Source organism: Elephantulus edwardii, unplaced genomic scaffold (assembly GCF_000299155.1).
Source record: "Elephantulus edwardii isolate Elephantulus edwardi_28Jun2011 unplaced genomic scaffold, EleEdw1.0 scaffold00005, whole genome shotgun sequence".
In the NCBI taxonomy this organism is placed as follows: Eukaryota; Metazoa; Chordata; class Mammalia; order Macroscelidea; family Macroscelididae; genus Elephantulus; species Elephantulus edwardii.
In genome coordinates this window covers 29,529,045-29,555,537 of record NW_006399755.1, presented here as the reverse complement: position 1 = coordinate 29,555,537, position 26,493 = coordinate 29,529,045, and the positions used below count along the sequence as shown (strand labels likewise).

Genomic DNA, 26,493 nt, shown 5'->3' with positions numbered 1-26,493 from the left:
TATAATAGTAATAAGGAGCAGGTAAGGAAAGCACATTTTACCTTGGTGGCATCTGCTTCTTTGAAAATCATATATGGTTCTGCACATTCTCCGATGTCTCCTTGCTGTAGGACTTTTTCTAGCTATTGATGATAAAAATGTCAAGATTAACTAGATTTTGAAAAATTAGACAACTACAGATCAATCACTACTGAGTGTAATTACAAAAAAGAAAAATTACAATTAAGAAACACAACTCACAGAATAATATTCCTAAGAGGATAAAATAGTTCCCACTTAACACATTTCTCCAATATGTCCCACTTGCACACGTAAAATTTTAAGGTTTTTTTATAAAGAAGATAGCTAAATAAAACAGACTGGAAGTACAGAAATCTAGCAGTCTATGAAATACTATTCAACAAAAAGTAGGTAAAAAGAGGATATGAAGAATGATCTATATGTTTATAAATGCATAAGATTATTATTAGAACATATTCACCAACAGTTAACAATAATTCTACATGTTATAATTTTGAGAAATTTTTGCTTTTATTTTATATTCCCTAAATAATTGGTCGTGCATAGTGACTACAGGGTAAGGAGCTGCACTGCCAACCTGAAATCACAGTTCAAATTCACCGGCTGCTAGGTGGTGGTAGATGGGGCATTTTCTCCCATGCGATTTACTGCCTCTAAAAATCCACTAGATGGCCAACTCTGAGTCATTTCCAACTTAATGACAGATTTATAACAAAAAACAAAAATTAAAACCAAACACCTTATTATCAAGTTTATTATGGTTCAAATATATACATATACACACACACACACACACACACACACACACACACACACACCCCCAACCCAAACCAAACTTAAATGTACAAATAAGTACAGTCAAAAATTCCTCACATTGTCCTGTCATCAACCACTTCCATCCCTCTTCTTGAAATCAAAAATACCAATTCATTTAACTTTTTTGAAATATTCTATACAGGTAGTCCCAGACATATTTAAGTTGCATTGATGGACACCTTAAAATGGTCAATATTCCAACTATCACCTTTTATCTTTCCAGCTCATTTCCCCTAATATATGCAAGCTTAAAAAAATAAGTGTATTACCTCTGTCAATTATATTAAGAACTACAACTTCATTTTTGTTGTTGTGGACCACTGAAGTCGGAATCTACCCATAGCTGACCCTCCAGCGGGTTTTCAGAGGCAGTTTATTGCTCAGAAGGAGACTGTCCATCCTCTTCCTGTGGAGCAACAGGTGGCCACAAACTGTGTGCCTTCAGAATTGCAGCACAGCTTCTTGCCAGTAGACCACCAGAGCTAATTCATGAACAACTAGACCTCTACTAAACCTTTGCTTGTAGGACAAAGAGTTAATTGTAACTAAGATAAACTTTAACCCCAATGTAAGCATAAATTAGGACATTATTCCTGGGGGTAAACAGAATTCATTTGATGACACTCCATTTCATATAACCTTATTATAAAACTCATTATCATTTTACGATAATTTTACATAAATAAAGATAGAATTATTAAGGAGTATATTTTAAGCTACCCTCAAAGAATCCCCATGATGTATTATTTTTAGTTATGGTAAATTATTTTTTAAGTTACTCAGATGAACAAGATTCTACAGCTGAACAAGATTCAGATTTAGAATTTTTAATTCTTACTCTTAACTGGCTAGCAGTCAAAGTTATAATTTTCTATTGTTTCATTACCCAAGTTCAATATTTATGATATGGAAACTAAATTATAAAACAAAAGTACAGAAAAACCTTAAGCAGCCCAAAAAAAATCTGTATGCCCAGTACTGTGATAACAACAACAGAAAGTACAGTCACCTTCACTTATTGGCATAAGATTCTGAAGACCAGAATGTTAGGCAAAATTTGGCACTGCACAAAAATGGAAGGTGATCAGAAAAGAAAATGGTGGAAGATGACAGCATTCTATAATTGACAAATTCTATCATTACATAAGCTGACACATATCCTTAACCATCACATGCAGTGTTATCCTTGCCTTGAGGCATCTTAGTATTTATCCCTGCCAGACACATGAGGTTAATGAGTAAAATATCTGGGTAGATTTTTAAATAATGTCATAAATGCAAAATGTAGAGAAACAAGATAGTTAATAAACTCGGAGTGAGTATAATGTAAAATGTTTATCCTTAAAAAGTTTGCAATATAGACAGGCAAGTATATATAAACAGAAAATAAGTAATATTTATCATTATTCTCACCTTAATTACAAGAAAAACATCTTGGGAAGGATAAGTTATAGAAAAAATAGCTGATCTTGCCAGGGTAGTAATGGCTGCAGGTGGTACATGTGGACGTAACAATCCTTTCATCTGCTCAGAATTAAGGTCAAAATAAAAATTTTCTGAAATCTAAAAAATATATTCAATATTAATTTTTTTAATTAATTCATGTTCTAAAAATTCACAAAAATAACCCATATATACCCTCAAAACAGTAGATATTAGCATACAATACTCTCACCAATAGCTTTATACATCATTTGTGGCATCTTTGTCCCAGTCAAAACAAAAAAAATTTAATAAATTGAAAAATAAAATAGTGTAGAGAATCATTATTAAAAATCAACTTTAATAATGAACATAAAAAAATTTAAAAAAATAATGAACATAAAAAATAATTTATGTCCACCCCTCCAAACTTATATTTTAAAATTACATGAATAGCAGCAATAATTTCAGCAGCTTTTGTTTCAAAAAATACAAGTTGCTACTGCAGAGCTAAAATACACAAATCTTTATTTTATATATTAACCAAAAAAATCCACACTTTAAGTTTATTTGAAATAATAAATTGAGATATGAACTAGTATTTTCAAAAATATATATAATCTTTTAACATTTGAGATACATCCAAGTGATCTTTTAGCTGGTGAAACTTTAAAACATGCAGCAATATATGTTCACTGTCATTAATTAATCTCTTGTTCTATACCATTTAAAATACTTTTCCATTTCTTTCAAGAAACTTGCTTTTGCTTATTGGTTTTGAAACAACATTAAATAATGTTTCAATTTTCATTTTTAAAATATCCTTGCTCAATAATTTTCAAACAATAGCTACCTTACAAAACAATTTAAAATTAGATTTATAAAATTAAATTTATAAAATCTAAAATTATAACCTTTATTTAAATTATGTAACTTTACCTTCTTCTTTTCCTTAACATCATATAAAGCCAAGCTCGCAAAGATAGGCTCAATTTCAATCTCAAACCTTTAAGAAGGAAAAAGATATAACAATTTCAAAATAAATGTAAACAATATAGCTAAAAGAAAATTCTCATGCCAAAAAGTCACCATCTGTGCCACTGTCTATTCACTGTCTATTCTATTGTCTTTATCCTAGAATTAGTTTCCACAAATATCTTTCACAGTATAAATCAGCCATTACATCTTCCAGTTGATAATCATTGATATCTCCAGCTAAAAATAATCTCAAATTGCCTAATAATTCAATGGTATTTTGTTATTTCTGTTTTGTGCCACTACTTATCTTCTATCTGTAATATTAATTTTTTTCTTCATAATTGTGCATGTTAACCAGTCATGATTTCACCCACAAAAAAATCTTTGCAAAACCAAAGGTAACACAGCTTTTCTTTCAGCAAGATAATGTCTGTATGAGTATTTCTATATATACTGTTGTTATTAGATGCCACCAAGTCAAGAATGACCCACACCAACCCTATAAACAAAAGATCTGAACCCTATCCTAACCTGTGCCATCCTCATACTTTCTAATAGACTGGAATCCACTGCAGCAGTCACTGTGTCAATCCATCTAGTTGAGGGTCTTCCTCTTAGTCCAACTCTCAATCTTTCCAAGCATAATTTTCTATGGACATCACAAAGAACAACATTTATGTTACATGCTGTCGAGTTACTTGCAATTCAGTGACCCTATGTACAACAGCACTGAACCTTGTCCTATCCTGAGCCAATCTTACTGTCTCTGACACATATACCCCAGTAGCCCAGTTACCGTGTCAATCCATGTCACCTGGGGTCGTCTTCTCCTGCACTGCCCCTCCACCTTTCCAAGCATGATGTCGTTCTCCAAGGATTGGTGCATCCTGGCCACGTACCCAAAGTATGTCAGACAGAGCTTCAAAATCCTAGCCTCTAAGGAGCAGCCTTGTTTCACCCTCTCCAAATCAGACCTGTTTGTTCTCTTGGCATTGCATGGAATGTTCAAGACTCTTCTCCAGCACCACAACTCAAAGGCATCAATTCTTCTTCTATATCCAGCTCTTTAATAAATAGCAAGTAATTGTAAAGACCATGGCCTGGATCAAGTGCACCTTAGGTTCTTCTTCAGTATTCTGAGAAGGTCCTTGACAGGAAATTTTCCCAATACAATTCATCTTTTAATTTGCTAGCTGCTTCTACCAAGAACACTGATTGAGGAACTAAGCAAGCTGAACCTGTTAACATGATGCTGCCATTTAGCCCAGTGGTGAGAATCTTTGTTTTCTTAATATTATGCCATAATTCATACTGAAGATGACAGTCCAAACGCTTCAGTTCCTCCTCAGTTTCAGCAAGCAATCTTATGTCATCTGCATAACACAGATTGTTGATCAGTCTTCCTCCAATCCTGATGCTACATTCCTCCTTATATACTCCAGCCTCTCGAATGGTCTGTTCCACATATAGGTTGGAAAGCTATGGAGATAGGATGCATCTCTGACGAACACTTTATTCGTTTTTTGAACTATGCAGTGTCTCCTTGCTCAATTCTGATGACTGCTTCCTGGTCCAAGTATAGGTTTTGCAAAAGCACAATTAAGTATTGTGGAATTCCCATTCTTCTCAAGGTTAGCTACTATTTGTTGTCAAATACCTTTGCATAGTCAATGAAACACATAGACATTCTTCTGGTACTCTCTGCTTTCAAACCAAGATCCATCTAACATTGGCTATAACGTCCCTAGTATGATGGCCTCTTCTAAACCCCACTTTCACATCTGCCTTTGAGTTGTGGTACTGGAGAAGAGTATTAAACATAGCATGGACTCCTAAGAGAGCAAACAGGTCTGTCTTGGACGGGATGAAATCCTCCAAGGCAAGGGTTTTTAAGCTCTGTCTCAAGTACTTTTGGGCACGTTGCCAGGAAGAACCAGTCCTTGGAGATGGACATCATACTTGGAAGGGTGGAAGGACAGCACAAGAGAGGAAGACCCTGGATGAGATGGATTGACTCAGTGACTGGGGTAATGGGGGTAGGTGTATTGAAAACAATGAAATTGGCTCAAGATGAAGATTCAGAGCTTGAATATGGGGTCACAGTGAGTCACAAACAACAACATATGTTGTTGTTGTTGTTGTTGTTGTTGTTGTGTACTGCAGAATTGGAACCAACTCACAGCTGCTCCTCCAGCAAGTTTTCAAAGGCAGTTAAAGCATGGAGGAGATTGCCCATTCTTCTCCTCCAGGGCAGGTGGTGGTATCAAACCCTGTGCCTACAGGACTGCAGTGCAGCATCTCGCCACTAGACCACCACACCAGAGATCCCTAACAACAACATATAGAAATGAAATTTATATCCCATGTTGCTGTTAGTTGTTGTAAAGTTGAATATAACCCACAACAACCCTATGAACAACATGACTAAACTCTGTCCTATCCAGTGCCATCCTCATCACCCCTGACACACTTTGAGCCCAATGCTGCAGTAAGTTTGTCAATCCATATTGTTGAGGGTCTTCCTTGCTTTTCCTCTACCTTTCCAAGTATGATGTCTCTCTCCAAGAAAAAGCCTCTCTTATTAACATGTCCAAAGTAAAGAGACAGAGTTTCATTATCTTTGCCTCCAAGGAGCACTCTGGCTGTACTTATTCAAGACATATGTATTTGTTCTAGAAATTGTCAAATAATTTAATCTGTGACTTGCACAGTGAATAAGTCCGAGAGAAGAATTAAGGCCTTGGCATCACTTTAAAGCCATAGTGTTCGAAAAGAGTACTGAGTATCCTATGGACTGCCAAAAGAATAAACAAATAGAGTGCTCCTTGGAGGCACAGATAAAGAAGTTTCAGCTCACATTCTTTGGGAATGTTGTTAGGTACGCTATTTTTTGGAAAGAGGCATCATGCTTGAAAAAGGTGGAGGGTAAGTGAAAAAGAAGATCCTCAACCATATGGATCAACACAGTGATTGCAGCAATGGGCTCAAGTATGTCAGAAATGATGTGATGGCATAAAACAGGACAGGATTCAGATCTGTTGCTCATAAGGTCACTATAAGTTATACTTGATTTGTTGGCACCTAACAACTACAAAATAGTGTGCCACTAGAACTCTCCATAAAAAGCCAGCAAAAACATTTTAAGATTTCTGAGCGATACAATCTGTCACGATTAACACGAATGAGTAATGTAATAGCAAAACAGTCAGATAATAAATATGTAAATAAAGGACCATAATTGTGCTCCAATAAAACTTTGTTTATGGGAACTAAAATTTGAATTTGACATCAGCTTTTCATATCACAAAATATTTTTTAAATTTTTGCAAATACCATTCTTAACTTGCAATCCAGCACAAAAAAAGCAGCTGCCTGGATCTGACCCATCAACCATAGTTATACGGTCCTACACTCCACTGATGCATGAGCAGATTACTGACTTTCCTACCAAATTATAAACCTTTTAAAGATAACTATTTTTTTTATATTAACCTTTAAAATCACCACAAAAGAAGTGCAATGTTTGGCCTAAAAGTGTGCAATTTTTAAAACTCCTTTGGATTGTGGTAGTGATGGCTGCCAAAAGAACAAACAAGTCTGTACTGGAAGAAATACCGTGATCTCCTTGGAGGCAAACATGATGAAACTTAGTCTCACATATTTTGGGACATTATCGAGAGGTAAGTCTTTAGGAAAAGGGCATCATGCTTGGAAAAGCAAAGGGTCAGTGGAAAAAAAAAAAAAGAGGATCTCAAGAAGATTAAATGGCATATTGAGTGAGACACTGAGCTAAAATAACAAGGATCAGAAGTATGGTTTGCTGGACTGAGTAGGATTTTGTTTTTGTTATACACAGGGTCAATGTTGTCGAAGCTAACACAACAGTACCTAACAACAACAATATATAAAAATGAAGTCTGTCGTTGTTATGTGCCGTCAAGTCGTTTGCGACTCATAATGACCCTATGTACAACAGCCCTAAACCCTGCTCTATCCTGTGCCAATCGCATTGCCTCTGACACACCCATCCTGATTACCCCAGTCACTGAATCAATCCATCTCATAGAGGGTCTTCCCCTCTTGCGCCGTCCCTCCACCCTCCCAAGCATGATGTCCCTCTCCAAGGACCTGTCCCTCCTTGCAACATGCCCAAAGTATGTCAGACGAAGCCCCAGAATCCTTGCCGCCAAGGAGTTGCTTGGTTTAATCCTCTCCAGGATGAATCTTGGAATCTTGTTTGTTTTCTTGGCACATTCAATACTCTTTCAGGGTACATTCAATACTCTTCTCCAGCACCACAGCTCAAAGGCATCAATTCTCCTGTCCTCACTAGTCAGTGTCCAACTCTCTGATGCATAACAAGTGATAGCAAAGACCATGGCCTGTATCAGGCGCACCTTAGTCTCCAGAGAGACACTGTTGCTCTTGAGTACTTTAGAGAGGTACCTAACAGCAGACTTTCCCATCGCAATAAATTTTTTTTTATTTCCTGACTGCTGGTGCCAAGAGTGTTGACCATGGAGCCAAGCAAACTGAAGCTGTGAACAATCTCAATCTCTTCGTCATCCAACCTGATGCTACCAATTGGTCCAGTGGTGAGAATCTTTGTCTTCTTGACATTGAGCCTCAGTCCATACTGAAGGCTGCAGTCCTTGACCCTCCGCAGCAAGTGCATGAGGTCCTCCTCAGTTTCAGCAAGCAGGGTTGTGTCATCTGCATAATGCAGACTATTAATAAATCTTCCACCAATCCTGATGCCACAATTCTCCTCATAGAGCCCAGTCTCGTGGATAATCTGCTCTGCATACAGGCTGAAAAGGTATGGAGATAGGATGCATCCCTGGCGTACACCCTTCCCAATTTTGAACCATGCAGTGTTACCCTGCCCTGTTCTGACTACTGCCTCTTGGTCCAAGTATTGGTTTCGCATTAGCATGATTAAATGTTCTGGGATTCCCATTCTTCTCACAGTCAGCCACAGTCTGTTATGATCCACACAGTCAAACGCCTTTGCATAATCAATGAAACACAGATAGACATTCTTCTGGTATTCCCTGCTTTCAGCTAAGATCCATCTAACATCAGCTACAATATCCCTAGTACCACGACCTCTTCTAAACCCAGCCTGGAAGTCTAGATTCTGTATTATTGAATTGGAAAACCAGATTATTTACTAACATATTGTTTAGAATTTCTACAATTACATCCAAGATTGAGATTCATGTATAAAATCATGTCTCAAAATTGAACTGAGGGCAAGACCCTCTATGAGATGGATTGATTCAGTGACTGGGGTAATCGGGATGGGTGTGTCAGAGGCGGTGCGGTTGGCGCAGGATAGAGTAGGGTTTAGGGCTGTTGTGCATAGGGTCGCTATGAGTCGGAAAGGACTCGACGGCACATAACAACAAACAACAACAACATCCAAAAAAGAGATCAGTTTAAATCTTATGGATTTGACCTCATTTAGAAGTAAGATCTTCACATATGTATTTAGGTAATGTGAAGTCATACTGGACTATGACAGTGCCTAATCCAATTAGGCTACCGATCTCAGAAGAGGAAACACACACTCACATACATATAAATTATTTTTTTAAAAAAGAAAGGAGGAGAGAAATACAGAGAGAAGAGGAAGACAGAGGAAGATTTTGGAGTTATCCTGCTGGAAGTCAAGAAAAATCTGGGGCCATCAGGATTCAGACAAGACAAGAAATTATCTTCATTCACAACCTTTAGATAAGGTGGCTCTGAATTTGGAATTCTCATCTCCAGAAGCAAGAAGTATAACTTTCTGCTGTTTTGTTGTGTTTTTTTTTACTCAACTTTCTGCTGTTTGAAGACACTGAATGTGTGCTCATTTATCATAGCATCCCCAAGACATTATTGGCTTATAGATAACATTATACAATTTCATAAAGCAAGTAGATAACAGCTTCTTCTTGTTCTTTCCTCTGAAGTTTTCATTTTAATGTCATTTCTTAAAATGTTTGACAGAACTTATCAGTGAAGCCATTTGAAATAATTAGCATTTTCAAAACAGTTATAAAAGAATTGACTATGATCCCTAAGTCTATTTTGCTAATCACATGATAAATGTTTACATCCTTAGTGATCTGTTTTCCTCTCAGTTAATATGAAAATTAAATTACACTAAAATCTTTCATTATTACTGTAAATGTCTTTTTTCCTTATAGCTCTACAGTCTGTTTTATGTATTTTGATTTTATATTACTATTGTTGTTAGGTGCCATCAAGTTAGCCTTAAACAATGGCAATTCATGTGTTACAGAGTAAAACTACTTAGACTTTCCAGGTACTATAAAGCACCCCTGTCTATACCCTGCAGTGATTTAGTCTTAAACATAACTTACCATTTTCATTTTTTAACTTTTTTATATCTTTAAAGCTAATAGTAATACACTTCACATAATTATTTATGTATTTGGCTTAAATCTACAATTGTTTTCTATTTTTCTTGTGTGCTCTATCTACTTTGTCTTTCATTTCTTCCTTCTTAATGATTATTTTCTCTTACTTGAATAGTCTGAATTTACCAGCCACTCTGCAGGAGGAGATGGGCAATCTCCTCCCAGGCAATAACTGTCTCTGAAAACCTGCTGGAGGGTCAGCTATCAGAGGGTTACCACTCAACCATATATAATAACATGTTAGCATGCAGTAATGTACTTTTTAAAGTATGTAGTTATACTTTATTTACAATGTCTCAAAAGTTGATGTTACTTGATAATTTTATCCTGCTCCCAGACTTTCAAAAGCTTTAATGATATTTCTCTCTCAATATACATGGCACTGCTGTAATGAAAAGGAACAGTGTTAACCAAAAGTCACAATTTGAAAGTCATCGAGAAAGTATATAAGCAGTCTGACAAAATATAGGCAACCTCTTCTTGTAAAAACTTTTAAGACTTTACTGATTTTTACTTGTAAATATTAGATGGTTCTGAACTCACTCTGAGTAAAAGACACTGGGTTTGTTCATTGTTGCTGTAATGTAAATAAGGAAATAGATCCTTATTTATGCTTTAGATAGTCAAATTTATTCAAATTTACCTTTTCAATGTTTTCATTTCTTCTGGCATCTCAGAACTTCCATTTGGCTCATTTTCCTTCTAATTAAAGAACAACCCTTATGGATTCCTTGAGCTAGGCCTGCAACTAATAAATTCTCTCTCTATTGTTATTTGAGGGAGCATGAGTAGCCTGATGGTAAAAACTGCTTGGCAATCCCCAACACACATGGTTCAAACCAACCAGCTTTTCCAAGAGAGGCGAGGCCCTCCCCTCTTGTGTGATTTACTACCTCTAAAAACCTGCTAGAGGGTCAGTTATGACTCAAAAGAAAACAATACAACTGGTACTTGAGTGAAAACATCTCTAGACAATGTCCAGGTCAGGTCAACTCAGTGTCATCAGTGAAAACTGGCATTATGTTAAAACATTGTGATCACATCAGACTACAAAATGGAATTTAACTATCTGATTACATAATGTCAAATAAGATGCTTCTGCAAGTGCCAAACCACTAGAAATCATGACCTGGCCAAAATGTCACATAACTTCAACCAACACAACCAGGGCTACTCTCCCTTGGCATTCAAAACTGTGCAAAATAAGTCAGACATTCACTACTGTGAAGTATCAGATAATGACATAGTAAGTCAGGTATGGGTGTATTTTACCTTTACTCTTCAAGGACCTTATACTAAGGAAAGAATTCTGGGTTTCCAGTAAGGCCTCTCTGGCATTTCAAGGACACATCTAGATGGCTTGAGGGAACTACAATGGGGTTACATCCAACAATGTGGTATGCCCTGGACAATTCTGCATCACCAGCTTGGACAAATTGTTCCAGGTGTACCAGACTTACAGCTTCAGTGACTGTACAGCAAAGGACAGACCCTTAGTCCCCTCAATTGAGAACACAACCACAGTTCCTGGTACCCACACTCCCTCTGCTGTGCAGCACATGGAAATTAATCTCACCCCCTAACCCTAACCCTAACCCAAGATTACACTACATGACCATGGTCTTTCCTCTCTACTAGGAAAATAATATGATTCACAGTGACATTTTTTTAAAAGAAAAATATTTTATTGAAGAAATAATTGTGTTTCCTGCAGCACTGATAGTCTCTCTCACACATACACACACACAAAAGTAATAAAGTACTGATATACCAATATTTGGGAATATCAATAAATCTTGAAAATATTACATTAAATGAAAGAAGTCAGACACAAAAGTTCACATGTATAATTTCTTACAGTGGAAAATGGAGAAAGAGGCAAACTGATAGAAACAAAGTAGATTAGCTGCTGCCAGAACTAGCTTTCTGTTTCTAGAATGAGGAATGACTGATAAAGAAAACAGTTTTTGGGGGGTGGAGATTTGTATACCAATGAAGGAATTTTCTTTTACTACTCAAAGAGAAGAGCAAACGGGGGAGGAGGAGGGGTGGACAGGGAGAAAAATGCAACAATGAATGAATAGAAATCCAAAAATCTCTGTAAATATTCGTTAAAATTAATAAAAAAAAAATCAGGAAAAAAAAAAAGAAAACAGTTTATTTCTGATTTCTGGGATTAGACAATGGTAGGAAGTCCGTGGATGGTATAAATGGTTAACTTACTTGGCTACTAACCAAGAGTTTACGCTGAGTTCAAGTCTAACCAGACACCTCAGAAGACAGACATAGGGATCTACTTTCAAAAGTCAGTCACTGAAAACCCTACACATTCCTACTTATTCTGACATACAAGTTTGGTCACCAAGTTGGAACTCAATGGCTACTAATTATCACTGGTTTGAGAATAGTTACAAGACTTTGAATGTACTAAAAATACTTTCTTGTACAACTTAAAGGGTAAATTTTAAGGTATATCAATTATATCTCAATTAAAATAATTACAAAAATAAAGAAGATCATTAAGAAAAAAATGATATTCAATAGACTGTACACATTAAATCTTCTAACAAGTTTCTGGATAAATTACCTAGGTTATTCAAATAAATAAACTGCTCCTTTAAAAAAGCTCTAAGAATTGAAATACCGTTTTTGTTAAGTCAAACAAACAAATAGTAGTTAAAATACTAACATGACATAAAGCAGTATAACAGTTTGTCTTCCAAATCCTGCTTGCCCATAATAATGAGCATGCCAATTAAGCCTTGATAATTCCTTTGAACTTTGGTTTCCTCATTTGCAAAATACATAGATATATATACTTCATAAATCAATCTACACATTGAAGCAAATGAAAGCATTTTTGTAAAGCAGAATATAAATGGAAGATACATGATTACAATAATACTACATCAGATGCCAATTAAATTACTTTTTTAAGAAGAAAGTATATACACTTAGACAAAAATACAGATTACCATGAAACAAAAAAAATCAACTCCTTCAGGAAAATGATCCCTTTTCTTTATATCTGATTATGTCTTGAATATTGTCTGGTAAATTGTATAGATTCTACTGGATATTCTTTCAAACTTTAAGACTATTCAACTTTAACAAAGAGCTATCTTTACCTGTGAGACAAAAAAGGCTTTAAAATTCAACTTCATATATAAGTTTAAATACTTAATAGCGCTTAAAAATAGGAACAGAAGAATATACCTCAAAAGTACACACATGCAAATAAAATAACTACTAGAATTATTATATTTAAGCTATCATTCCAGAAAAGAAAAGCTATAGAGTAAAATATATACTCACTTGAGTGATAAACACTTTACAAGAAGTCTTTGACCAAAATGTTCTTTGGGTACATCAGGAACACTAAGTCGTTCTATTGGTTCTTCCTACCAATTGATAAACATCAAAATTAATATCCTTATAATATTCCAATCATTTATCATTTATTCTTTAAGAACTTATTTTACAAATCTAATACCTCTTATCCTCACAATTTTAAATAGAGGAAAAACATATACAGAAACAGAAGACATTAGATCATAAATATGCTTAACTCAGAAGTTATTTATTAACAATAATAAATCAACTAACTCATTTATTGTTATCAAGTTTGAAACAACTCCTCTCTGACCCCTGAGTAGTTTTGAAAAGGTTATAAACTATACAGGCATCAAACTAGGCTGCTCCTTGGAGGCAAGGATTCTGAAGCTTCGTCTGAAGCTCTGAACATGTTTTAAGGAGGGACCAGTCCTTGGAGAGGAATGTCTTGCTTGGGAGAGTGGAGGGACAGCACAGCAAAGGAAGACCCTCTATGAGATGGACTGATTCAGTGACTGGGATAACTGAAGTAGGTGTGTTGGAGACAGTGAGATTGGCACAGGATAGAGCAGGGTTTAGGGCTGTTGTACACAGAGTCACTATGAGTTACAGGCAACTTGACAGCACAAAACTTTTCTCATGCAGAATGGCTCGTGGATTTGAACAGGCAGAGAAAAGCAGCCTTTGAGTTAGCAGTGTAATTCACTTCTGATTACACCACGAGAGTTCCCTTAAATATATTAGTATGAGAGGCATATCTAATTTCTAGAAAAGGTAACCATTTTTCAAAGGAATGGTGCTGCATTCCGAAAGGCATGTGTTTCAAATCCATCAGCTGCTCTCTGAGGAAAAGATGGGCAGTCTTTTTCAGTGTGATTTACTGCCTCTGAAAACATGCTGGAGGGTCAGCTATGAGTTGGTTCCAACTTGATGGTATGTAACAACACACATAATTTAAGGAGTTCTGGGCAGTGTTTTGTAGCAAGTTGCACTGCTAACCAACAGGCTGCACTTCTCCAGGGACTCGAATCCCCTAGCTGTTCCCAAAGAGAAAGATGGGCAATTTTCTCCATTAAGATTTATCACCTCAGAAACATGGTGCTAGGTTAGTAGTCAGAACTGACTAGATGGTGGTGAGTTTGCATTTCTGAGTTTGATATACAATTTATATTCAGATTAAAATATTTATCTTAATAATCATGATTTACTTTTGTATTTCTTATTGTACCTCATCTGGTGAGGGATGCAAAGCAAACAGTTCTTTGTGGCGGTTTGATTTCCTTTGGTCATCATTCTGATGGTCTATTTCTTCATTAGGAGTACGATCAAGTAAATTGGGAAGCAAAGCATCAGGAAGCGAATTTTTCAAGTCAAAAATACTGCAGGCCCAGCTACCCCTTGGAGTATCATCTATTGACATTGAACGTCTTTTAAGATCATCCTGTCATGCAAAACATTAAATATATTAATTGATAAACAGAAATGGCTTTAAAATACCATAAGTCATATTTTTTAAAAAACTATTACTTGCTCATCCTGGTAGCTGCCATCCGGAGCTTCATCAGATTCAAAGACTTGTTTTGGCAACCCTTTTTGCCTTTCTTTCTGTTTATCTAATGTATTGGGATTAAATCCTGTTCCCAGCTTGTGATACCTATTCAAAATAAAATAAATAAATCTCAATTTTGAAACATTCTCACTATTTTAATAATTTTTCTTTTTTAAATTACCCTTTTTTACTATGTATTGCATTTTAGGTGACAGTTTACATAGTAAAATATTCCCATTTATGTTCAACAAGTAATAAATATGTTCAACAAGTAATAAATACACAAATTGTTCTGTGACACTGGTTATCACTCCTGTAATGTCTTGGCATCCTCACAACTTCCATCTCAACTACCTCATTTCCATCCATTCCTTTTCCTTGGCCCTGCCTGCCTCCTCGTTTCTTTCATGTAAATGTTGACTGCTAAATTTCATATAGTTGGTTGTTTAAAAAGTATGTTCTTTGTAAGTATTATTACTTATAGTTTACAGTTATTAGCCGAAAGGTTATTTCTAATAATTGGATTGAGTTAAAGGTTAAAAAAAAAGGTCTTAGGACAGTAAGTCTCAAGGTTTCCTCTAGTCTCTATCAGTCTAATGAGTCTGCTCTTTTCTATTTATTTGAATTCTAGATCTTTCTCCGATTCAAAACGGTCAGCAGTGGTAGCTGGACACTATTGAGTTCTGGTCTCAGGCTACCAAAGACTGTGTTGAACAAGGGTCATTAGCCCTGTGGATTAAGTTTTTTCTTTGTGTCTTTGGTTTCCTTTACATTCTTTACTCCAGACCAATAGATAACAATAGATATAAGATGGCTACTTTTAAAACCCCTAACACTCTAAACTAGGATGCAGAACTTTGTCTTTATGAACTAAATTATGCCAACAATTGGGCTGTGCCATAAGACTATGATCCTGAATCTTTAAATCCAGTACATTAATCACACAAGGTGATGATTCTCTACAAAGTATATAGAACCATGCACTTTATTGTATACATGAATTTATATGCATATGCTCATAAATACACCTAGATATATATGTACATATATTCTCATATGCCTTCCCATGGCACACAGCATATACAACTACCTAGGTAGCCACTCACGTATTTTTGCTTATTATTGCTTTTGTAAAATTGTATATGTTAGTGTATTTACTGTAGTTCTTTTATTCTCCCATACCTCTCAGGGTCTTCAGTTATCGAGCTGTATTGATTTCCTATCCTCAGAATTAATATATACCTACTACTGTCTTGTACTTGGAAGCAAGAGTGGCATCCATTTCCTATACAACATGTCTCTGGAAACTCTATGAACTTCGATAAAGTTTGACAGTTATAGAAAGATCTAAGGCCTTTTGTTCAAAGGTTCGCTATAAGTCATGCTCAACTCAAAGGCAATCAACAACTGTCTTGTACGCTTATGGATAATATTCTATCATTCAAAACAGTGTATTTCAGGATAGAACTTGAACTTGACTTTTTCAATATGAATCCAACATTCCCAGCATAGTATATCATATATCTGATTCAAAGAGGCCAAACAAAGTTAGTCCATCTTATCTCACTATACTAATGCCTAGTATGTCAATGTTCATATGTTCATGTGTTTCATTTCATTTTTTTACAATTTCCAGTTTTCAAACACTTAAGCTATGCACATTCCATGTTCCAACTAGTAAACAATGTTTCTCATTGTTCTTCCTCATTTCAAGTGATATCCAATCTGGGTTCTACCACTACCCTACTATAACTACCTGCATTCCTCTCCTGTTCATAGGGTTTGCAAAGGCCTGTGATATTCTTGCAAAGGTGAGATGAGAGATCATTGTAACTCACTGTAGGTGTCTGATAGATAACAATTATGAGTCTCACTTTACAGGTTTGTTAGTTATTCAAGTATCTTTTTTCGATAAATTGCCTGTTCATGTCCTTTGTTCTTTTGGAATTTTTTTACACTCAATTTCTCTTTTGGCTGTTGACTTTTCCTATATGGTTTACATATTATAACCTTGCAGATCTTTCTCTCCATTGTGCCTTTACATAACAATTTATTCCAACAGAGTATCAAGTATATTAAACATTTAACCAGAGGTTTAAGAAAACTTCCATTCAAAAATCCTTTACTATAGCTAGACACAAGACCACCAGTTTCCTTAAGAAAATAATAGTCTCTTTTTCATGTCTATCATGTGAATATAGTATAAACTGCACTTCCTACTCAGCAACCAAGTTAGTAAAAACAAAATTTGAGGAATCAATTAAAATATAAAATGAGAGAAAAAAATATACACATCATTAATAACACAAGTTTTTAAATTGCATTTTAAAACTTTAAACTGTCAAAGAGATATGTTTTTCTTACTATAACTTAGGATGTATAAAAGATCTTTGCCTAAAGCTGAAAATTACATAACGAAAAGGAAGAAATTTCTTTATCATTGTATACATATACTTACATACATAAAATGAAGAACTATGAAATGAATGTAACCTTTTCTAATAACCCAGTATTTAAAAACATTAAATGAAAACACCAAGAACAGAAAAAAAAAAATTCTGTTCACTATTTATCACTGAAGAGCCAAAAGGTGAGAAAACTTTAAATGAGGCAAAAATAGTTAGGACTGCTTTTTATCCAACATCTTAACAAGGCTGCACTTGTGGTAGCTTCTCTCTGAGCTTCATGATGCTAACCAATGACAACAAGAAGACGACAGACACCGGAAAGTGGGCCAAGAAGGACAAAGACCTAGTGAAGAAATCTGCGGGTAAGGCCAAGAAGAAGTGGTCCAAAGGCAAAGTTCGGGACAAGCTCAATAGGCTGGTCTTGTTTGACAAAGCCACATATACTTTGTAAAAAAGTTCCCAACTATAAGTTTATAACCCAGCTGTTGTCCTTGAGAGACTGAAGATTCGGGGTTCCCAGGCCAGGGCAGCCCTTCAGGAGCTGCTGAGTAAAGGGCTTATCAAGCTGGTTTCAAAACAACAGAGCTCAAGTGATTCACACCAGAAACACCAAAGGTAGCGATGCCCCCCGCTGCTGGAGAAGATGCATAAACAGGTTCAACCAACTGTACATTTTAAAAAAGAAAACTTTACAATAAAAAAAAATTAGTTATGACTTCAGAACACAGTTTAGTTCTTGCTATTTCTAGCAATCAAGTAATTTAAAAAATTATATTATATATGAATCATTCATATCCTGTCTTGTTACTAAAACTAATGAAGTAACAGCAACACAACGTTAATATCACAGCATACTTTCAAAAGTAAAAATACTTCCCTCAGGAAGAATTAATTTATAAATATACTCAATAATTCAGTCTTCAAGTTAGGAATGGGACTCATTTCTAAATGAGTCTTTTAAGTCAAATTTAGACAAGAGTGTATTTTTTCTTTCATCTTATTTTAGTACAAGAAAGGAGTCCTGGCAGTGTAAAGAACGTGACTGTTAACTGATTGATAGGCTTGGGTTTCAAATCCTCCAACTAGTCAAGAACGGTGGGTTGCTATGAGACGGAATCAACTTAATAGCAGCAGATGAGGTAAGTGAGTGCAAAAAAAGGTTCAAAGTCTCTGCAATGATTTAAACACTGTATATGCAATGCTGTTCTTGTTAGGTGCCGTCAAGTCGAGTATGACTCATAGCAACTCTATGAACAAAATCTGAACCTAGTCCTATCCTGTGCCATCCTCACACTTCCTGACACACAATTCCTGAGTCTACTGTAGCATTCACCATGTCTATACACCTGGTTGAGGGTTCTCCTCTCCTTTACCAACCCTCAACCTCTCCCAACATCATGTCCCTCTCCAAGGAATAGCACCTCCTACCAATATACCCAAAGTATATGAGGCAAAACCTCATCATTCTTGCCTCCAAAGAGCACTCTGGTGGCACCCTCTCCAAGACATATCTATTCATTGTCTTGGCCATCCACGGATGTTCAGTGCTCACCTCAGATCAAAGGCATTAATTCTTTCTCTGTCATCCTTATTCACTATCCAGGTCTCAGATGCATAGCTAGTAATGAGAAAGACTATGGCCTGAATCAGACGCACCTCAGTCCTCAAACTGACATCACTATTCCTCAATGATTTGAAAGATCCCTAACTGCAGATGTTCTCAATGCAATATGTCTTCTTATTTCCTAACTGCTAGTTTAAAGGTGGTTAATTGTGAATCCAACCAAAATGAAGCTGTTGACAGTTTCAATCTCTTCTCCATCCATCATGATTATGCCTTTTGGTCCAGTGGTAAGAATCTTTGTTTTCTTGATATTGAGATGCAATCCATACGGAAAACTGCATTCCTTGATCTTCTGCAACAAATGCTTCAAGTCCTCCTCACTTTCAGCTTGGGTGGGAAGCCTCTGTGTGGGCAAATAGGATCTGGTGGGCAGGCCTTTGTATTTAAGTTAGTTGTGCCTAAGGGCGAGCCCTAGGGCCTGCTATTCATTGTGTTTGGAGGGAATGTTGTTCTAAGTGGTGAAGCACTTGTTTGACAGTTTTCTTTACTGAGACAACCTGAGGTTGCTGTGATACTGGAATCTTTGCCACTGTTCCCCATCTGGATAGGGATGGTTTTTAGTGGAGCTTCCTGATTAAGACACACTAGGAAGCAGGATGGGCTATCTACTTCCTAAATTAAAGGCTTTTTTATATGTAATGTGAGAAACCAATTATGTTGAAAAACACAGTTTAGAGTAGGGGATGTTCAAATGCTTCAAAATGAGGGCAAATTTACATCAACATCCTTGGTACCCGCAGCCAGGAAATCAAAAGATGAATTATATTGGGGAAAATCTGCTGTCAGGGACCTCTCCAGGGTACCAAAGAGTAAGGATGTAAGTCTAGAAATTAAGGTCCAGGCCACAGTCTTCACAATTACTTGCTATGCATCAGAGAGCTGGATAATAACCAAGAAGGATAGAACTCATTTCTTTGGGTTGTGCTGAAGAAGTTTATTAACTATACCATGGACTGCAAAGAAAACAAACAGGTTCATCCTGGAGAGGGAAAAATCAGGCTGCAGGAGGTTGAAGCTCTGTCTGACATACTCTAAGCATGTTACCAGAAGGGACCAGACCATGGAGAGAGAAATCATACTTGAAAGGGTAGAGGGACAGCACAAGAGAGGAAAACCCTTGATGAGCTGGATTGACTCAGTGTAATGAGAGTAGAGAGACTATAAAATTGGCTCAAGAGTGAACAGGGTTCACAGCTGTTGTACATTGGGTCACTATGAGTCACAGGTGACTCAAGTGCACATAACAACAAAGGGCAAAAAGGGAACTCCGGTGGCCTAGTGGTTAGAAACTGATTTCCAATTCAAAGGTGCATGCTTTGAATCCACATGCTGATCTAAAGGAGAAAATATGGACAATCACCTCCCATGTGACTGTTCCTAAAAATCACTGGAGAGTCAGCTATGAATCCAATGTGACAGTACATGACAACAACAAAGGGTACATATAAGTTGTCCATAAGTCAGACATTTGTAACCTGCAGACAGCCTAAAACATGAAAGGTATTATTCAGAAGATGTTTTAATCTTTCCTGAAATATTTTAAATGCCTTAAATTTTTTAAACATTTTTTAAAATTTGTTCATTGGGGCACAATTTTCTACTTCCCTTTTCCCCTCCAATACCCCTTATAAGACTACTAATTATTATACCATAGTTTCTAATCATCCAGTCTTTTCTGAATGCCCTTCATTTCACTCATTCCAGTGCCATATTCATTATCTATCCATTCTTTTCCTGCTCTTCCCCCACGGACTCATCTCAACTCTATCATTACAATAACAGACTAATGCAGTATTTGTCCTTTTATGACTGAGATATTTCATTCAGTATAATATCTTACAGATTCATCCACACTGACGTTTTAGGAGTTCATTTTTTTTCAATGTTGTCTAGTATTCTACTGCGTGGATGTACCATAGTCTCTCAATCTACTCAGCTGTTGATGGCATCTGGGCTGTTTCCATCTCTTTGCTATTGTGAATAATGCTTCTATAAACATGAGTGTGCATATATCTTTTTTGTGTTGTAGTTCTGATTTCTCTGGAGTATATTATCAGTAGGAGAGGTAGGTTAAATGGTATTTCTATTTCCACCCTTCTGAAGATGTACCAGACTGCCCTCCATAGTGGTTGTACCTTTTTACATTCCCACCAGCAATGTATGAGAGTTCAGATCTCTTCCCCTCCTCACCAGTATATGTTGTCTGCTGCCCTGTTGAAACTTTGCTATTGTTACTGGGGCGAAATGATATCTCAATGTTGTTTTTGTTTGCATCTCTCTACTTCCTAGCAATTTTGAGCATTTTTCTGTGTGTTTGCTGGCCATGTTACATTCTTCTTTAGTGAAGCTTCTATTAACTTTTTCTGCCCATTGTGAGATTGGGTTGTCTTTTTCTTGTTGACGTGCCTGAGTAGACTATAAATTTAAGTTATGAGTCTCTTATCACTTATGGCATTGGCAAATATTTTTTCCCAGTCTGTGGTCTTACTTTTTCCTCTACTGCGTAAGTTTTTTGATGTACACAAGGATTTGATTTTCAGAAAGTCCTATTGATCTCATTCATATTTTCCTTGTTGTAGGATATTAGTTACACTTGAAAGTCTATTAATGCTACATACCAGTGCTTATAATTTTATTCCTATTTTTTTCTCTGATGAACTTTACAGGGGTTTTTTTGTTTGTTCGTTTAACTCAAAGGTCCCTGAAACATCTGAAATTGGTTTTTGTATATGGTGTGAGGTGAGGATCTTGTTTCAGCTTTCTGCAGATAGTTGTCCAACTTTGACAGCACCATTTGTTAAAGAGGCTAGCATCATCCCACTAACTGCTTTCATCTCCTCGTCAAAGATCAGTCAGCCATAGGAAAATGAGTCGATTTCTGCATTCAGGATTCTATTCCATTGTCCTATGTGTTTGTCATTGTACGAGTACCATACTGTCTTGACTACTATGGCTTTGTGGTTAGTTTTGAGGTCAGGGAGGACAATACCTCCTTCTTCGTTTTTCGTTTTCAGTAGTGCTTTGCTTATTGTAAGAGTCTCTTTCCTTTCTAGATACAATTGGAAATTGTTGTCTCTATTTGGTTTTTTGGTGGGTTTGGTTTGTTGTTTTTTGGGTTTTTTTAAGAGTTACATACATTTTACTAGTTTGTTTCTGACTTATCCTAGATGTTTAAAAATGTGTCAAATGAGCCAAGGATGCTGGTGACAGGAAGCAACTGAAGAGGAGACTGAGGGATGGGAACAGGGAAGGTTTGCTTATAAATTCAGAGCAAATGCCCTTCTTCTCAATCTAATATAAAGATATCTTTTGTCTTCAGGAGATGCTGTAGGTATTCATACTGGGCTTGCTTAAAATCTGTAGACTGCTTTGGGCATAATTGTCAGGTTCATAAGACTGAGTCTTCCTAGCCGTAAGTATGGAATTCATCCATTTATCTAGATCTATTTTTGTTTCTTGTAGGAGCTTCTTATAATTCTCTTTATACAGGAGGTCTTTTGTGTTTCTAGCTAAATTTGTTTCTAAGTATTTCATCTTGTGGTTCACTATTATATAATTGGTTTTGTTTTTATTATTTTCTATGTTCTCTTTGCTACTGTAGAGAAATCTGATTTTTGTATGTTTATCGTGGATAGTGCTACTTTACAGAATTGGTCAACTATGCCCAACTGTTTTCTTGTTTAATCTTTGGGGTTTTCTATGTATATTATCGTATCATCTATATACAGGAATAGTTTTACCTCCTCTTTGCCAATCTGGATGCCTCTTAATTCCTTCTCTTGTCTTATTACTCTTGGTAGGCTTTCCAATACAATATTAATAGACTGAGTGGTGACAGTGAGTATCCTTATGTAGTCTCTGTTTTCAGGAGAAATGCCTTTAATCCCTCTCCATTGAAAATAATGCTGACTACTGGTTTAGCGTACAGGCTGTTAAATATGTTAAGAAAATTCGCTGCCCCCCCCATTCCTATATTGGTGAGTGTTTTTATCAGAAAAAGGTATTAAAAGTACCTTAATTTCGCTTTCTCAAAAAGTTGCAAATAGAAATACCATTTGACCCAGCAATTCCACTACTGGGAATATACCCTAAAGAAATCATAACCACTATCCAAGCAGACATATGCACACCCATCTTTATCACGGCTTTATTCACAATAGCAAAGAGTTGGAAACAATCTAAGTGCCCATTAACAAACGAATGGATAGGGAAGCACTAGTATATTCACACAATGGAATACTATGCTGCATTGAAAAACAAAAAACTCATGAAATAATATACAAAATGGGTGATCCTGGAGAACATTATGCTGAGTGAAATGTCTCAGTCACAAAAGGACAAATATTGCACAGGGCCACTGTTGTAAAACGGGGCTGACATCAGGTTTGGGGGAAGACTGAGAAAGATGGGATAAGTTATGTTTACTGTATTGAAACAGATGAGGGAGCAAACTGTTTAAAAGGGATATATGATTAGGTATTATTATCATGACAGGAGTGCAGAATAAAGGCTATATAGTGGAGTGGACTTGCGGGGAAGAATTGTATGACAATAAAAGAATGTTACTTTTCAAAACGAAGGCTGCATAGTGGAGTGGACTTGGGGGGAGGGATTGTATAACAATGAAAGAATTTTTCTTTTACTTTTCAAGAGTGAATTGGGGGGTAGGTTGGGCAGGGAGAAAAGTGCAACAATGAATGAATGGAAATCCAAAGTCTCTGTAAACTTTCATTAAAATTAATTTTAAAAAAGTAAATAAAAAAAAAGACTTCAGGGGGCAAAAAGTAACTTAATTTTTTTATGGTAATTATCTAAGTTGCTGTAATGAATCAGAATGCTGCATATGGCCTCCTTTATATCCTGAAAAACTAACACATGGAATTAAGGTCAGCTGTGAAAAATAATTCATGATCATACTCCTTTTTCATGTTATCACCAGTCTCTATAAGGTCCTACAAGATTCTTCATCCAATCCTAGACTACCATTTCTCTGACTTCATCTATTGGCCTTCTCACCTTTACTTACTTTACTTCACCCACAGTGACCTAGTTATTCCTTGAATACTCCAAATGAAGTTGCACTGTAGAGGTTTTGTATCTATTATTCTTCTCTCCACCTAATACTCTTTCCGCCAGGATCTACAAAGCTACTCTTATACCTCCTTTAGGTCTCTGCTCAAATTAATCTAATCAGTAAGACTTCTCTGACGTTTAAATAAAATAGAAAGTTCAGACTTTCTTCTTGTTCATCCCTCTCTCATCTCATTTTATTTTTCTTCTTCCCCAACTCCTTTCTTTTTGTACTGAAATAAATCCTAATTCATCTTCTCCATAAGACTAACTGAAATCATATCTATTTTAAGTTTACAAGTGCTTGTTGTTGGTTGCCCTCATCTCCCATTAGAATGTAAGCTCCATGAGGGTAGGAATTGCTGTGTGGACTGCTGTCTCGTTCCTGCTTAGTACCTGACACATGCTAGACTCTCAATGTGTTGAATAAATCCATGAAGTCATTTCCAAAAATAACTAGTTGATTTTTCTATAGTCACAGTGTTCTTTGACATCTCTTTGAGAATATTAATAACTCTTATATATCTTTATCTACTGCTTAATTGTTAAACTATTAATTCTTTTATTTGTAGTTTAATAATTTTTATGTACTTGCTGTTGCTATTGTTGTTGCTTTTATGTACTATCAAGTCAGAAAGAATTGACTCATAGCTGACTCTCCAGTGGGTTTTCAAAGGCTGTATATTGTGCTTAAAGAGATGGTTCCTCTTTCTCCTGCAGAGACAGCTGGTGGGATTACAACTATGTGCCTTTGGGTTAGCAGCACAATTCCCTACCAATAAGCCACCAGAGTACTAGTTTTCATCAAATACTTGAAGAAATTGGATTCTATGTTTAACTATGTATACTCCACATATCATCTGGAAATACTATCTGTTTATTGTTGTTATGTGCAAACAAGTCAGGATTGACTCATAGCTGACGTTCCAGCAGGATTTCAGAGGCTGTAAACTGCACGGGAGGAGACTGCCCACCTTTTCTCCTGCAGAGTAAGTAGCTGGTGGATTTGAACCACATGTCTCTGAGTGAGGAGCACTGCTCCTTAGCCTAGGCCAGAACTCAGCATCTGTTTATCCCAGTGTATATCCAGTGATTATAGTCAAGAGGAAACTCATGCTGCCAGGAAGTCAATCAGTAGATAAGTCTTCTAGGTAAGAAAGTTTCTTCTTCCTCCATAGTACTGCCAACAATGTCAGGCACTCTTCTGTTGACAGTCAATAAAACCCCCAAACGCGTTGCTGTTGAGTCAGAACCAATTCACAGCTGATCCTCTAATGCATTTTTAAGAGGCTGTGAATTTTATGGGAGAAGACAGTCCATCTTTCTCCTAAAGAGCCACTGGTAGAACTGAACCTCTAAAGAGGTGCCACTTTTGGCTTACAAGTCACTTTGGACAACACTCATAAATACTGTTACTAATGGAGGCAGACACCCCTATTGCCACTACTGTGCATAAGTAGTACAGATGTTGGAAAGGAAAAAAAAATTCTGTCAACAGCTGCCCCAAGTCATCTCTCCACTGCCTGTATTCACTGCTTCTGAACTTAAAGCAACAGTGAAACTTCTGTACCAATCTTGTCATCAGAATATCTGTAACTGATGCTTTTCTCTTCTTTTCTAATCACACCTATCATCTATCTTTCATGTACACTTCATAACTGTAGGTTCATTAACATAGTCCTTTTGTCTTTCATTTATCATGACTAATGATGAATAAGGACTAGTGTACCAAAATGCAAATATGAGCCTTAGAATTTACCACCACTGGGTTCTAATCCTGGCTACTTCACTTTTTAGATTTGAGGGTTCTCAATGAAGTTACTTAGTAATCCTTGAAATTGATCTATCATATCTATCTAAATCTTAAGTTCAAAATTACTAGTAAATTGCTCCGGACATAGTAAGTACTCAATGAAAGCTAATTTCCTTCCCTCTTACCTAAATAAAGTCAGTAACCTCACACTAAAACTAAATATCAGGTTCTATGATTCTAAGTCAATATTTAATTTTTCAACTAATCCCTTTCTATTAAAAATTCTCAACACTGACATTCAACATGTGTGCATAGATGTCTTGAATTACATGACAAGAATATACTCTTCTTTAGTAATGACCTCCAATATACTTATAAAAATTCTGAGTTCATAAAACAATTGCTTGTTATAAAGAGCTATTTTATTTAAGTAACACTTTTAGGTAAGTGCTTTTATTAGGTAACATTAAACCTAAAAACCATACCAGCAGTATCCCCTTGAGTGATGCTTATCACAATATGAAGCCCAATGAAATAAGACAGATGTTACAGGAGGAAACAAGACATTATGGACATATTGTTGTTCCTGCTGTTTAGCAGATTTTTTCCTTTGTAGAACCTATAATGTTGTAACAGTATTCTTCACTACATCAGTCTTTTATTTAAAAAATCAAAGATAGAGAAATAACAATATGAAGACCATTATTAAAATTAGTAAAGAAAAATGAGTTCTATTTATTTCCTAATCTGACCTCATATTTAAATTTTTTTCATATTTTAATTTGATAATGGAAAAAATACCATTTTTATCAATATTAAGCTGATACGATATACAGGTCCTGTAAGTATTTAGATAGTTAATAACAGGCAAACAGCTAGATTTGGAAAATTTGCTAAGAACTTTAACTTAACTATTCAGGTTTCACTATATTGTTTTCCTTTGAAAAATATAAATTATTTCTCAACCAATAAAAACATTTAATTGCCTTCGAGTTAATACCAATTCATGCCTGACCCTTCAGTGGCTTTTCAGAGGCCTGTATATTGCACAGAAGAACAACGTTCATCCTTCTTCCTCAGAGAAGCTA

At 36.0% G+C, this 26,493-nt stretch overlaps 1 protein-coding gene across 1 annotated transcript in view; it reads right to left on the bottom strand.

Moving 5' to 3' along the window:
* Nucleotides 1–26,493, bottom strand: part of DOCK7 (dedicator of cytokinesis 7) — a 246,399-nt gene that overhangs the window by 176,745 nt on the left and 43,161 nt on the right. The window contains exons 5-10 of the mRNA XM_006879772.1: nucleotides 14,529–14,655; nucleotides 14,230–14,442; nucleotides 12,984–13,069; nucleotides 3,199–3,265; nucleotides 2,251–2,400; nucleotides 42–122 (exon numbers count right to left, since the gene is read on the bottom strand). Coding sequence (XP_006879834.1) covers nucleotides 42–122; nucleotides 2,251–2,400; nucleotides 3,199–3,265; nucleotides 12,984–13,069; nucleotides 14,230–14,442; nucleotides 14,529–14,655 — 724 coding nt within the window. The remainder of the gene's footprint in view (nucleotides 1–41; nucleotides 123–2,250; nucleotides 2,401–3,198; nucleotides 3,266–12,983; nucleotides 13,070–14,229; nucleotides 14,443–14,528; nucleotides 14,656–26,493) is intronic.